The sequence below is a fragment of the Myripristis murdjan genome, chromosome 14 (genome assembly GCF_902150065.1).
Source record: "Myripristis murdjan chromosome 14, fMyrMur1.1, whole genome shotgun sequence".
Taxonomy (NCBI): Eukaryota; Metazoa; Chordata; class Actinopteri; order Holocentriformes; family Holocentridae; genus Myripristis; species Myripristis murdjan.
In genome coordinates this window covers 21,189,505-21,205,579 of record NC_043993.1, presented here as the reverse complement: position 1 = coordinate 21,205,579, position 16,075 = coordinate 21,189,505, and the positions used below count along the sequence as shown (strand labels likewise).

At 43.6% G+C, this 16,075-nt stretch overlaps 1 protein-coding gene across 1 annotated transcript; it reads right to left on the bottom strand.

Annotated features, from left to right (window-relative positions):
• Positions 1 to 2,350: 2,350 nt before the first annotated feature.
• Positions 2,351 to 14,726, bottom strand: LOC115372066 (A disintegrin and metalloproteinase with thrombospondin motifs 15-like). The gene is made up of 8 exons (XM_030069772.1): positions 13,791 to 14,726; positions 9,329 to 9,461; positions 9,040 to 9,207; positions 7,105 to 7,391; positions 6,704 to 6,881; positions 6,429 to 6,604; positions 4,064 to 4,239; positions 2,351 to 3,873 (listed from the first exon to the last, which is right to left on the bottom strand). The coding sequence occupies exons 1-8, from the start codon at positions 14,724 to 14,726 to the stop codon at positions 3,078 to 3,080; spliced, it is 2,850 nt and encodes a 949-aa protein (XP_029925632.1). The 3' UTR covers positions 2,351 to 3,077.
• Positions 14,727 to 16,075: the final 1,349 nt, after the last annotated feature.

The following is a 16,075-nucleotide window of genomic DNA, read 5'->3' as shown; positions in this document are numbered from 1 at the left end:
ATCACCAACCCTCAGTATGATATAAAGCCCAAATATTCCTGGGCCTTCCAGAAGTATCAGATTTATTTTTCCGGTTCAAAAACCTCATTTCAGAGGGGTCGGTATAAGCAAGCTTTCTCTTTGATAAGGAGTCTGGCACTATTAAACTCATCAAGCCTGCAACAAGATACCGCTATAAACCTGAGCACAAGGCAATGGGGAGAACAAATAAACATTTCCATTGGCTCGCTTCCAGGTTCTCTACAATCTGCTCTTATGTAGGTCAGACAGCCTTTCTTGCCACCGACATGGCACAACCTTCTGTTTGAAATGAATTAAAAAGTTTGGAGCAACAGCCCCTGTGCTGGGCCTCTTCCCTCTGTCTTCAGACAAAGTTTAAGTCATCAAGTCAAAATGCCATATTGTAGCACAGTTCAGCACAATTCAGAATTTCCACCTCGCCGGCGCACACAGCTGCGTTCTCGGATGTGTCACAGACAGTTTGAAAGAGAGTGAATTCACAGCGCGCACTGGAAAAAAAAAATCTGTAGTTGCATGTCTGAGCTGTTCATGGTTGACTCTTAAACAAAAGCATGCAAAGTAGAGTTTGCTGGCCACAATGGACAGCTGCACATACAGATGAGACATACTGGTCAGATGTCTCACCTCTGAATCAGGCTGAAGAAGTTAGAACTGTTAGTGCATATGGATATGATCTCAACAATTTATCTGCCCTTTCTTTCTTTTTCTTTCTTTGGCTTTTATTTTGCCCAGTGCTTGAATATTTATTGTGAATTATTTTCTTAAGCTCACTCTGACATCGTGTCAAAATAGTTTCCAATAACCAGAGACTTGTTATCACTTGTTAGTATTCCTCATCAAAACCAAATGGTAACCAATCGCCAGTATTTCTGGCGGTGGCTTAAGAACAAATGTGCATTTTCTTAACAACAGGGTGAGACATTCAAGGTGAAACTAATATCCTTTCAAGAAATGACTGGAAATGTATATGCTGTGAATAGACACAACTGAATGAAGACCTTGGTACATGTATTAGTACAGGAGAACCCTGCATGGATGATATCAACAGTACACAACTGAAACATACAATACAAATTGTTCATTAATTGCTTTATTTGGAATAAATATCTTGAAGTCAATGATAATTACAAATGCCAGCGTAGACAAAAAAAAAAAAAAAAAAAAAGAAATAAAAACATGAAAAAAGTATTTACATTACTTATTTGCACACAGCTGAGTAGATGTATACATAGTATACAAGACAGCCCATGCAGGTCATTGGTTTCTTTTGCTGTACAAAGTGCAAAAGCTGACGAACACATCCCAAGTAACATAGGCACCATCTTTTAGCTGAACAATGTGGCCCCTTTAAGAATCAAAACAAGAATATAATGGATTACAGGATTTCATCAAGTGTGTAAAGAGAACAGCTTGGCTCAGGCTGTGGGGCCATGAACAAGGAGGTCCAAAGAAACACACGATCTGTACAGGCTAACAGAGGGCTTGCCAGGTTTTCTTCCCCTCTGCTTTATCGTTTCATCAATAATAAATTATCTATGGTAACTGTGCCAGACAGGCATGACTTAACGGAGCTGCACGACTGGCTGAACACTGTGAACTGTGTCGACAATGGCTTTGGTCAAAGTCAAATGATGCAGGCGGCGAAGGAAGCACATCAAACAAGTCAAAGGCAGCAGCTCAACACAGTGTGTGTGTGTGTGTGTCTGTGTGTGTGTGTATACGTGTTGGTGGGGTGTTAACATATTGGACAAAGCTCATATCTCAGCTGAGCAGTGCATTGTGGGGTGCAGCCTGATGAAATCACTTTGAGCCAGTGGCCACGCCAGCTGACAGAGACAAACCAGCGGTCAGTGTTTCCTGCCCTGTTTTGTGTAGATCTCCGACAAAACCCACCAGTATGACTTCAGATTCCAGTTTCCATTACGGGTGCTGAGTGAGCTCTGCAGAAAATCAGTGTCTACAGCACAGGTGATTTCCTCCGAGTTTTCAAGGAGAATGCATGGAAGACGAGGAATGTAAGGGTGAACTGCCCCCTTTTGTTACTGTTGAAAAGCTAGCTATGTTTCTGTGAAAGTTTGATGAGTAAAACACACTGAACACAATTCAGTGGTAGCTACTGTAATTCCAACCACCTTACGTCAATCCTGGATTGGTATTATAGTTAGATAAAAAACAACAAAAAAAAAAAAAAACACTTTGAAAAATCTTTGGTTTGGAGCAGCAGTGCAGCGAGTATATAAAAACTAGGCTACATCTGTATAACAAATAAACGTAATGTAACAATTTAAATGCCGTGAACCTATGTCATTTCAGCATCCATTTAAAAATTTTAAGAGACCCCTGGAAAGCCAGGAGTGAAAATGTAGACTTTCTTTATGCACTGCAAATCAGTTACACCATTATAATTTTCCATTTACTGTAAATGGACTCTCCCACTCTGGGTGGAACAAGGAATCAAATATGACTATCAGAGCATTATACCTCAATCCAGTTTGGAAATAGTTATGACAGATTTCTATCCAACTGCATCTCTCCACAAACTGATGCGTTTTAAAAAGTAAATGGAATGAATTTGTGAACAACCACCTCTCCACCCACCTGGTATACCATTGCATGGATCAGTTTGCAAAAGACAACTACAACCCTCCCACTGTTGAAATAGTACGACATTAAATCGGTTCAAGAATCACAAGGTAAACTAGGATTGATTGCTTGCAAATGGGCATGTGGTATCTGCTGACTGCACAACAAAATGAGCAAAATATTTTTTGACCTCCTATGATGTTGTTCTACCATCAGAGTTTGATCTGGATAGCGTCATCTGAAGGCAGACCACAGTGAAAAACATCTTCCAGCGATCATCCTGCCTCTTTCACTCTACGTCCAATATTCTTGTTGTTCTTCCAAGTAAGTGTCCATCATTTTCGACCAGTTCCATGTTGCAGGTGGAAATCTCTGCACCAAATAGACAGTCCTGGATTGGTGTGTAATACTTACTGGTGGTTTCATATCAGTCCATTCAAAACAGGGTACAGAATAAGAGGATTTTAGAGTCACTAGCAAGGCCTTAGGTTACAGAAGTCCAGCTCCTGTGGCTTGCGTATGCCGGTGCAGTGGTCCCTTGGGAGCCGCTGTCCAGATTGGGTAGTGCAGTGCAATGGCCGTCTCTTGAAGCCCTTTCCACAGGTTCTGGAGCAGACCGACCATTCCCCAATATCCCATACAGGACATGGGTCTCCACAGGCCCTGGTGGCTGAGGGCCGTTGTGTGGGATCACAGTCCAACCCTGGCTTCCCGTCCGGCCTCAGACACTGCACCATCCTCCTCTGGATCCCGCTGCCACAGGTCACTGAGCACTCGTCCCACCCTGTCGACAGCCACTTTCCAAGAGCAGACCCCTCTTTGCTATAGGATGTCTCCTTCAGGACGTCTCCTCCCTTATCCTTAACAGTATTCTCAGCCAGGACACTGTTGGGAGAGCGCGTACGCCCTTCTTTCTTCAGAGTCTTGTCCTCCTTGCTCTGACGGGCCAGGTAGAAGGAGTAGCGGATGCGAGGAGGAGTCATCTTGCCCACGGACAGCACCTCCACCGTCAGGGCTTCCCCTAACGGTTTGATGGCCTGCAGAGTCTCAGAGGGGCCTGATGTGCCGCTGTATCGCACCAGGCTGTTCTTCACAATGATGTCCCTCTCCACAGCTGACACGATGTAGTTCCCATTCAGCAGGTAACTGCCCTCGCTGTTCTTTAGTGCCAAATAGTTGTCGTCACTCAGCATGCCCTTGTAGCCCCGCTGACGGATGTCTATGTTGGCAGCGCCCACTGGCAACATGACCACAAAGTTGTAGCCGTGCCTGCATGACAAAACATATTGCATTCAGTAAGAGCTCTTCATGCTGTGATGGATGAGGCTCATATCTAAAACATCTAATAATCCAGTTGTTTTGTATTCTTTTCATACATTAATAATGCTCATTTTCAAAGAGGATGACAAGAGCAATGCTTTCTAAAGGCCTATCCCATGACAATGAGGGTTTCACTCACAAAGGTTTGGTGAAGAGACCTGACACCTTCTTGCAGCCCTTGTTGTCGCCTCCACAGATTCCACACTTATCAAACTTCTTGGTGGAGCTGAGTTTACCATCGCAGCCAGCCTTGATGCACTTCCCTTGGACACACACTCCTGTGGAGTCTGGGGAGCAGGGCGTTCCATCAACCACCTGAAGAGCACACACACACACACACACATACACACACACACATTTCAATTTGTTGTTTATCTTTTTTTAATTTAGTTAAACCTGGCTGAGAATAGACATCAACTCTTCATATGCTGATGTGGAAATTTTCATATGGCTTCATAATGGTAGAGTGGAAAACAGACAACGAAAAGTATATATATAACAACTGACAGTTAAGCGTCTCTGCTCAAGGGCACATCTGCAGTTCTTGAAGAAAGGAACAATGTTTCTCTTTACCTAGCAATATTTCTGCAGCCATTCTAAGGATCTGAACTGACAATATTCTGGTCATAGGCCTTCAACTATCCTTCTGATCTCTGTAGTTTACCAAACTATTGTTCAATGGTAGAACTGAGGTTAAACCAGTTGCATGCTTCCTGAGCAATGATTCATGCACCTATTGCATAATATATGTATGGGCAATCTAAGCTGTCATCATCAAAGACATGCAGTAACTGAGCCACATGGCTGAACAATATTAACATACAGGTAGACGCTAAATAGCCTGTACAGCAGAATGTGAGAATAAATGAACAGATGTTCTCCTTCAGATATGCAAATCTTTCCTTGTGTGACCCACTTGCACTCTGCAGTCCATCTTAAAACGATCTTTGCACCCAGCTTATACTCTTCCTTTGCTTGGGTGCAATGCCTTTTAACTTCTTTGAGGTACAGTTTTGCTTTTTGTTAAGTAAAAAGGTCCTGAGTTTGGATTTCAGCCCTGATGTTATCTGTGCTGAGTTTGCATGCCTCCCTATTTTTGTATGTGTTTCCCATGGGTGCACCAATTTCTTCCCACAATCCAAAAACAATAAGATGAACTGATTACCCTAAATTGCCCATAGGTATGAATGTTTGTGAGTGCGCTGGTCTGTATGTGTGTGAGCTGTGGGACGAATGGTAACTAGTCCAGGGTGTGGCCCTGCCCTCCAGTGTAGACTGGGATGGGCTCTCACCCCCTGTGGCCCTGTTTCGGAATAAAATGGTACTGTATGGAAAAAGGGTGAATGGATGGCCTTACATGCCGCAATTTCTTATTTTACAAATCTTCTGTATAAAGAAAATGCAATTTGGGACTTTTAGGACATTTTAGGAGCTAATTTATCCTGTCAAGAATAACTATAAATCTGGCTGGCAGTAATAACTCTTAGTTTTCACACCATCTCTGTTAAAGCATAAGTTTAGAGTCAGGTCTCCTATATCAGCCCATTTTTAAATTAAAATAATGTGGATATAGGCAAGATAAACTCTTCGGTAAAGACACTAGTTTCTACACAGAAGCTACCCTTCTAAAATTTGGTCTTGATGGTATGAATACACAGGAGCCAGGATGATGTAAGATCTTTTGAAAGTAGCATCTCAAGTATTTGTTGTAAACAGATGTGTAGGTGAAATCCACCTGGTGGTGTTTGTATCCAGTTTGACCTTGGTCCTCTCACACTCACTGTGACTGGCCTCACTGGAGCCAGTCAATTAGATCAGCCCCACTGCTAGCTTGTCTGTAAATATGTGACTGATAAGTTAGCTTAACATGAACGTAAGCACGCTGACGCAGACATTTTTCCATCGCGCCATGACTAAAAGCAACCACCAAATGAAATGTTCAAGTTCAAAGTCATGACTCTGGGGCTAAAACATCCAGCTGCTCTTTGATTCACAGCTCTGTGTCCCTTGAGTGTTTTTATCTGCTCCTCCTCAGGCAGTATGACCGACTGAAGTGTGAACCATGGCTTGACTCTGTCACTGAGACACCTGTTCAGCCTCACTCCACACCAGCCTATCTGAAAAAAGATAAGCTCTTCTCCCCCTCCTCATTTTTCCTTCTCTCTTTACACGATGACCAGAGGCATCTGGCAGAAGTATATTTATGCTCGCAATCATCCACATAGACACACTTCATGCCTTGGTCTCTTATCTTATTAAGAGGTTATAGGCACTTGTACTGTTTAAACGTTGTCTGCCATTTGTTTGTGATCAAAACAAATGAGCAAAATATAAATTATTAATATATACAAAATACAAATACAAAATAGAAATTAATTGATTAAAATTATTATAACTTATTATCCAGACTTAATTTATTCAAATGACAGTTCTCTAATCTGTCTGACCATCTTAACACTGACTCACATAAGGCGTGGAAAAGACTGTGACGCAGAGCTCCTTACCTTGGGAGCCAGGACGTAGAAGTAGCCTGTGCCGTTTGCCCTGCAGATGAGTTTACATTTGTCTCGGGGCGACACTCCGGAGTACTTGGGCACCCACACCACAGAGGGCGTGAGACGATTAGTGTTGAGGCTGACGCCATTGAAAGCCTCACACTGCTCCTCACGGTAGCTCTTACCTGCATAGAGGGGAGGGGAGAAATTGCACAGGGTCAGAGGTGGAACAGCTCTGGGGAAAACATCATTGGACGTAGTTGCCTGTTTTGAGCGACTCGTACCTGTGTCAGGGCAGTGGTTCAGGTTGCAGGAGCGGTATTTGACCCGCACCCCTTGGCAGTATTTACCCCCATTTGACGGAACTGGGTTATTGCACTCCCTTTTCGACAGTTGCACACCTCCTCCGCATGTGCGCGAGCAGGATCCAAATGGGCCCCACTTCCCCCAGCGGCCGTCCACCTGGGAACACACACACATCAGTAAGTTATTACAGCAGGTAAGACAACAAAGTCCATGCTTTATTACACTTCAGTCAGTTCCAAAGGAAACAGTCCTATCATCATAGACGTGACACATTTTACACTGACTGGAGGGTTCTTGGAAAGAAAGGGAGGTATGTTGATATGGATAACTCTGTGTGTGTGTGTGTGTGTTATGTGTGTGGTGGGGGTGGGGGGCTTACCCTCGCATTTTGGCTCTCCTGTTTGTCAGTGCACACCCCTCGGATGCAGACCTGCCCATCCCCACAATGGGTGCCGTCAGCCCACGGGAAGTGACGGGTCTGACACACCAGCTGGCCCTGGGTCTTTCCTGTGCACCACAGACGGCCGCAGGGTGGCTGCATAAAAGGACAGGGCTTTGAGCCTTCTCCGAATGCAAGCTCACACTGACGGTCCAAGCTGTAGGATGCTCCAGGCAACACATCAGGGAGGGCCAGGGGTTTCTGCGGCTGGTCGAGCAAGCATTCCCCTAGAAGAGAGACACTCATTAAGCCTTTGAGATCACCAACTTCACAGCTCTTCTTTGTACATTTGAGCCAATTTCTTACAGATGTAATTTGTAATATTTGAAACACAACAATTTTCCTAAAATCACTCAATTATGGGGCGGGGTCTATGAAAAGTCTAGTCTGTGAAAAGGTGTTGATAACAGTATAACAGAAAACTTTCCAGGAACATCTAAAAATAGCAGGAGTTTGATAAGCAGATGCTGGGAGATATGAAAGAAACCAACATCAGAGCACAAGAAGGATTGTAGGTTGTTGTTTTTAACACTCAGAAACTCTCCCAACGTCTCGCCTTCAAGGGAAATCACATAAGTAGTTTTTGTACTGGAGAAAAAAACAGGGGTTCACTCTCTTTGAACTGTTTATACTCAGATTGTGTGGTGAATTTGCAACAGATATGGTAGGTAGTGCATGCATGAGTTGTAACTGGTAGCAAAATTGTTTCTTCCCATCTCACCACAGATTTGGCAGAGGAAATACGCTGATGATCTGATAATACAACATTGTATACACAGGCCGCAGTGCACTCAACAGGCTGAACCTCACCTCTTCCCACTGTCTCTCCAAGGAGCAATCACTGAACACAATGGCCGGGATTGTGTGTGTGAGTGGTGCAATAACCAGGTTACATATAATTTTGTGTGCAGCACTCTATGAAAACTGCCTCAAACATGTGGCAACATGCCTTTTCCCCACCACTTTTTGAAGTCTGGATTTGTGGATTTATGTGATAGGGTCAGCAGAAACCACCTTACAGCATTAGCTTGTTTTTGTTGAATAGAAATCACTCCTTAGAAGTCAAAAACATTCTTATTATGAAGTTGAAGTCCTCTGTGTTTGTGGATCACTTTGTGTTTTTTTGCACAATCCCTGAAACAGACACAGAAAGGAGCAAACCATTTCTTTTTGCAGGAAACCTGCATGGGAAACTTTGGGCACTGCACCTCACTATCCAAACCACTGTGGTGGCTCTCCCTAGAACAACCCCTCTAATTTAGGACAGATGTGGGGCAGTTTAAAATAAAAGTTTAGCATGGTTCTGAGGCCAAGTCCTGCGGTCTGGCTTGTCTGCCTAACAATCTGCATCCAAGAGAACGAGTTTCTTTTTGTCCTTCTCCAGTATTGTCTATGAGCATAGTATTTAAGTGGGTTAAGCAGATGTCACATTTGGAGTATCAGTAAATGCTGAAATTCCTGTTATCACCATTAACAACTCAGTGCTTTTACTTATATCTGCTTGAAATGGTCGTGGCTATATAGGAGACTGAGAGCCTCTCCACCACAAAAAATGGGGTAAGGACAAGAAAAATGTGACTGCAAAGTGACTCTGCTCCACCTCACCGACTGCATGGAAGTCATATCTTGATCTAGTGACAAACAAAACCAAGAACAGATGAGGCTCTGTGATTACGTGAATGCTAGGATGAGCATGTGCTTCCCCAATGTGATCAGCCGTTGCCAACACCAAACTAGATGTTTGCTAACAACCAACGAGAGCCTCGAGCTTGAGCAACACTGCATATCTGTGTTCAGCTCAGCTTCACACCTTTTCAAACACACTTTGAGGTTCTGCGGGCTCATCACAGGGGTCAGGGGGTTATGGTGACTCACCGTGCCCACTGTCCAGGAAGTCTGTGATGATGGCAGCGCTGCAGGGGGACCAGGGGGTGGTACGGTTGATCTGGATGAGTGTGGGAGACATCATGTGGTTGTCCTGCAGCTTCCCAAACACCTCTTCACAGGCTTTTACGTTGTCATGCGGCATGTTGAAAACATGCCCTGTCACAAAGATGCAGGGATGGCGGAGATGTCAGAGGTCATGTTTTTACGAGAATATATGCACTCTTTTCACATGGGAAGTGGCGCAGAGTAAATGTGTTTTGCATGACAGATGGCTTACCAAGCTCGTGAGCTGTGGTGAAAGCTGAAGGCAGGCCGTCATCTTCAATCACAGAGCAGCTCCTCTTGGGGTCACACATGGTGCCGACATCAGCCATGCCCAGAGTGTCGCAGGTGGAGGCTCCACATAAATCCTGGACGAGAAGAAAAACATATATTCATGTACTGCTAAGTTAGTCAGTGCTGAAGGAGCAGTTCAGCCAAAATACAAAAAAGATTTTTCCCTCTTACCCTTAGTGTAGTTTTTTCAGTGCATGTGATTTGGTGAGGTTTCTAGTCTGCTGTGATCTTCCTTGAAGAGTTTGGTTGGAAACTATTTCCTGGTAAAGACCACCAGTAAACTATATATATCTGCCTCAAATTTGTCCTCATTAGGTGATGATAGATGCAGTTTGCCAGTCCTCTATGGCAGAAATTATTAAACTCTTTGCCATTTGCCACTCTTTCCCATTCTTCCAACCTCATTGTGTGCCAGGGGGCAGGGAAGATCACAACAGACTGGAAATCTCACCAAATCGCACACAAAATTATCTGTGTGGATAGACTGCACTAGGGGTAAATAAGAAAATATTTTTTGGGGGGCTAAACTATTCCTTTAAAGAATAAAGCAACTGATGTTCTGTGTTATTGTGATAATGATAAAATTGTTTGTGGGAAAATTCTTCAGAGTTATACAAGGCTCTCCACAACTGAGGCTTTCTGTGGTTTTAGTGTTTAGAGCCCCCCCTTCTTCATTGAGGTAACTGTCACCAGTCACTACATTTCTATGCCGAATGCAGAGGTCCCAAATGACCTATTTCTCCACCGCAAGGTTTTAAACACAATCTTCGTGAGTATCCATTTGGAGCAGTTGGCTGAACCTCCTAATCACAGGGCTCACTGACAACTGCTGGAGGAGCCACCACACAGGAACGCCCTGCTGCCCACTCCCTGAACACCACCGTCTCCACAGCACCAGGCACACGGGACAGCGGTGGGCAGCCATTAGAGATAAAGTGTTGTTTTAAGTCATTTCGAAATTTCACTCCAACCCTAAATCCTGAACCTAGGGTCCTTTGCTGCTTTGATTGTACACTTAAATTGCCATGTCAACTGACCTAAAGTGCTGCAAGAAATCATTTACACAATATAACCAAATCCAAAACAGATGTGCTCATTTGTGTGGACGACATCTGTATGTGGGATCATTTATTAACAACAAAAAAAAAAAAACTGCAAGACAACTAGGAAAATAGTAACAGCAGTGTCAATGAGTTTGTTCTTTGCTATGACCTACTTCTCACATCTGTCATTTATCTTTCTCTCTTTTTTTGGTGTTTTTTTTCCCCTATTTGATAAAGAGAAGAAAAGGGGGAAAAGTTAGCTATTTCAGCAAAGATGTATTTTATTTTTATTTTGTGCACAACATGCACTTAACAATCCTCCCTTCATATTGGTAAGTTTGCCAGTTGCTGTTTACTGGGGCTTTGGGTACATTCAAAAGTAAAATGCTAGAGTTACATTTAACACCATGTAAACTTTATGACAATATACAGACTAGAAAAAATGAGTCTGAAACAGCAATATCACAGAGAAAGTTTAGGAAATGTGAAAATATTTGGGTGTGTTCTCTCTTTAACCGGTGTCGATCATGTATGTTGTTGGAAAGCTTACACAAGCTCCAGCCCTCTCTCTCAGGGGAAATATAAATTTGGCAGGTCTATAGCTATAATCTTTTGCAATTCTTCTGGAGAAAGACTGTTCACATATGATGAACTCTCTGTGCAGCCTACCAAACTGAGTAATCATGCAACACACGTAAGAGAACAATCATGCTAGCTGGAAACACAACCACAGTTTCCTCTGGACAACACTGTGCTGGTCTTCATAAAACCTTCAAATTACTTTGTGGGCTGGTAAACAGCAGTCAGAGCTTGTTCCTTCAGTGAATGTAAGGCATGTAGCCATAGTACGCCAAAACAATACCACTGAATAAATGTCAGTTTTATCACATCATACAACTGAAGTAAATGAACGATTATATTTGAATATGTTGATCTTTGCTGAGACAAATGTCAGGCTATAAGTTCACCCTCCTATCAAGAAATGGCACTGACATGTTTCATATTTGCTGTGAAAAGGTAGTAATCCTGTAGGTACCACACTGTCTGGAAGTATGTGTGTATGTATAGCATAAAAAGTCAGAATTTGCAAATTTTTAATTCTGCAATTTTAGGTAGACAAACACGTTACAGATGTGTGGCGCACCTCAAGGCCCTGAATACCCCTTGAATGCCCCACTGAATATGATTACATCATGCCTTTCGACATGACTTGTAAGGTCTTGAATGTTCTGCACAGGATTTCTGTTTGTGCTAAGTCATAGCATGTAGGCCAAGAAATAATACATTGGTTGCAAGGGACGGGCTACTTCTGTGAGAGACACCTGTATCTTTATTCATTCATCTGTGTTCATTCTTCAAGTTGAGAAGCTGATCATCACAGGCATATGGAGTCCAACTGCTAAAACTAGGGGAAACTGGGGGAAAAAAAACATTTAAACCAATTGGGTCTCTTTTAGATGGAGGGTAAACAAACAGGTGCTGGAGCATGAGGTGTTGCAGTTGCAGATGCTTCATATCAGTGTCATACTGTGACAGTTCACCTCAGATCTCCATTAGCAGTAAGTGCAAATACTATAACTGCTGCAGACAAGATATTTTATTTGTTACACTATTTTTGGGAAACCCTACACACTTCCTAAACAATGGAAAGCAACTGTTCCTGGCATACTAGCAACTGTATGTGTCAAACCAACCATCACGCCATGATCAAAATAACTTATAGGTCACTCATTTTGCCCATTCAAACATTCATTCCAACAGTAACTGAATCCCTTGACGCCTGTCTTACTGCTTTATATAGCAAACCACAGTCTCATGACTCACTGTCTGTGGGAGTGGCCCAGTTCAGTGAACAGGGTCATGTAAACTGGCCAAGGAGCATCACATCCAAACTGTTGCACGCCACCCCAAAGCCTGGTAACAGACTAGATTTTGTATTTCATGTACTTGGAGCAGAAATGCTGAGGTGTTATGCCCCAAAGAAGAAAGCTTGAGAGTCCATACAAACCTGACAGCAAGTACACCCACAGGTACAATACAAGTGAAGGGGAGAGGAAAAATCATGTCGTAAAAGTGAATAATGTGCTGTAGGGAGGCAGGCGGCAGTGTAGGAGAGCTGCCCTCCTAGAGCAGCTTGTTTAAAACATGGGGCAAGCAAATGGGGACAGAAACATGGGGGGACATGACATCTCTGACATGCATGTAGAACCCCCTCACACATCCTCCTCCTCTCTTCCTTCTCCCTCCAGGGGCATGCTTAATGAGGAGCAGGCAGGGTGATGGGCAGGGCTGGGAAACCCACAGCTGGAGGGAGAATAGGACGGCTGCAAGAAACAAGACACTTCCGAATGGTGCATCCCTCAGGGCACTGAAAGTCCTTAAATTTGGTAATGTTACAGGTAAAATTGTAAAGCCTTTGTTTGCAGTATAATGTGTTCTTGTGTGATATCATACTAGTGACACGAGCCAAAAGTAATTCAGAGCAATGTTCAGTTACCTTTGGCTCTTTCACTTTACTGCAGGAACTTTGAGACTGTAACTGTATCCACAGTAGTTATTAGAGATGGATGAACTTCTTTATGCGTGCACGACTCTTTGACTGTACAGGCAAACACATTCATCCACACAAAATAAAAGCCAATAAATTACCCCAAACTTATCTCAGAACTTTAATATCTGTTGGGCTGCTTTGCCAAGTCTGTTAAAGCTGAATCAAGGAGGGGAAGACTTCACAAGGGAGACATAGGTCAGTGGAGTTACATGCCTAGCAATGAACTCTAACAGTGACCTCATCTCTGACCTGTGTCATCTGCCAAATATTTGGGAGTGAACATGGGGGTGTTTTCCAAATCTATAAAACTAAGCCCCTGAGGATCTATCAAGAGGAAACAAGACCCAGAGCACTGTTCAGCTCAGGCTGTATCCATCTGTGAGCTAGCCATCTGTCAGAGCTCAGATGTAAAATCAGCATGTTCACTGTCCCTGAGTTCAGCAGAGGTGGAGACTGTAAGAGCAAACTAATCAAAGCAGACAACATGCAGGGATTAAATAGTTTTGTGAAAAGTTATCATGTAAAGTCTGTTTGGTAAAACAAGCTCTTCTCTTCACACTGTTCCCATTTATATTGTTAAATATCACCATTATCGTCATCCTCATTAGGTCATCACTGTCATCATTACTTTCATATGGGATTTAATAAAGTCTGGGGAAATGCAAAAAGAAAACACATGGGCTAAACGCAAAAAAACAAAACAAAATGCAGAAGTCCATGCGTAATCATGCTTCATATAAATACCATATTGTCTTGTGAAATGCTGCCTAAGACCCTCTAGTGTAAGCCCAGTTTAAGACAAGCCTTACCTGCTTAGTGAATAGAATTGCTGTGTCCCAGTACTCTGGGTGCTTGTCGGTATTCTTGTTCATCTTTTTCTGCCAAGTGCAAAAGTTTCGCAGCGTCATGGCTGCGTTCCCGGACACCTTAGGTCCTTTGTCGGCCTCATTTAGCACCATGAACTTCACAACTACGATGTTGATGGAGTTGAGTATAGTGGGGTGTTTGTAGAGCCTAGCTGCCACTGACATCAAGGTCAAGAGGTAATGTTTCAGGTCATCTCCGTGGAACTGCGCCATGGACTCATCGGCCACCACGAGCGTCTCCACGTATCTGGGAATGGAGGCGAATCTCTTGGATCTCCCCATGCCCTTGAGCATTGTTTCGGTCACATTGCTGTAATCTTTCAGGTGCTTGTATTTCTCCAGTGTCTGTGCAATCTGGGGGCTTACACCGCTGTCCACCGCGCACCTTGACGTTGAGTTGAGCTCTAAGTCGTTACTGGGTCTGCGCCGGATAAAGTGCGCACTCTCGGCACTTCTGGTGTCATTGTGGACCGGACTGATAAAATATTCCCAGCCTTGGAAGCCAAATGCACCGCGTAAGCCCTTACAGAGACTCAAAGCAGCGTAAGAATCGCGAATGGCGTTGACATAGCCGGAGTAAAAACACCGGCTCAGGTCAGTGGTGACATCGGTGTTGGAAAGCCTGGACGCGTCTTGGGTAGAGATGGAGGGGGCAAGGAAGTTGGAGTCTTGATGTAAATCGAGCACTAAATCCTGCTGGAAAGCTCGTATTTTCAGGACACGTTTTCCACTCAGGGTATCCACGTCGTTGTCAAAACTCCTCTTCTCATGGTTTTGGTTATCCAGTCTAATAGGGAAGCAAAGTTCACTTTCCATGCAACGAACAATGTTTGAGAATAAGAACACAGAGTAGAGGAGAAAAGCTGTCCTGATAAACATGACTATGTTTGCATTCAGTAAATAATGCAAAGACCATGAAAGAAAGAAAAGTAATTTTCAGTCTGCAAGCTCAGTGGAAGCAGTGGGAGCCACAGATCCAGCTGCAGAGTAGTATATAATCCACGGCACAGTACTCTAAAACACCGCAGCTCTCACAAGTCCACTCAGTGCAAACTCCTCCTGGTCATGACCCATTCCCATCCTCCACCTGTGTGTTGAGTCGATTGCTGCCTTGTGTGGACTTTATGTATTTTCGTCATGTGTAAAAATATGGAAATTCAATCCCCTTTTTTTGGAGGGGGGTTGTCTCAGGGAAAGCTTATTGGACGTGTCTCAGTTCAGGACTTTGTCTGCGACCACTTGAAACTCAGCAAATAACAGGCCTATCATCATCTCCACACAGACTAAGATGAATTATTAGATCTTCCACTTGCCAGGGCTTTGTAGGCTGCGCTGCACACTGCCTGCCTCCACATCGCGCGTCTGCGTCTCATCCAATAAGTAGATGCAAACTTGGCTGCAGAACGGGGATGGGACAAAACGACTTAAAACCTCTGCTCAAATAACAGCAAGCCAGCACAGTAGAATAGTAATTGCACGACAGAGACATTACTGTGACTTTTTTCATGCAGCGCGCATTGAATACTCAGCCTCATTTGTGCGTAATTGGAGAAAATCCTCATCGCCACCACTTTGTTGGAAAAGAAGTGTACAATGTATTATTCTGACATACTGAAAAAGATCGAGATATGTGAATAGACTATGTGACTTTCAGATGGTATCTCCCTACATATGTCCTGGCGTGTCATTTTGCACCAGTTTGCATTTACTTAATGCTTTAAAATGCAAATTAATATTATAGATAGACACTGGGGCAGACAAATCCCACTGAGTAAAACACAGAGTATCACTGCAAACGCACTTGAACCACAGACTCCTTCCAAGTCCCTGAAGGAATAAGTTGTGTTTTTTCCTGAAGGCTCACGTGGATGCGCTGCAGTAAGGTTTCTCTGCGTACACCGCGTACGACATCTCGTGGACAAAACATCATATACATAAGAAGAATCAGAACACCCTCCCCATTTACATGACTGGGAGGGGTTTAAGACAAAGAGATTAAGTTTAAGTTGTATCAGGTAAACTGGGGGTGAGGGACGACGGGGATTGGGTTTTCAATCTCTGTGCACTGAATTTACTTTTGTGACCCAAGGGTGCGGCCACTTTTGTCCATGCGCCTGCACTATTCCCTGTCCCAACTCGTTACTAGGGACGCGCGCTTGGTTGCCAGGCTAAGGACCCTTACTGACTTGTTGTCCGTAGCCAAGCCAGTTTGGACCTTGGCACTACAG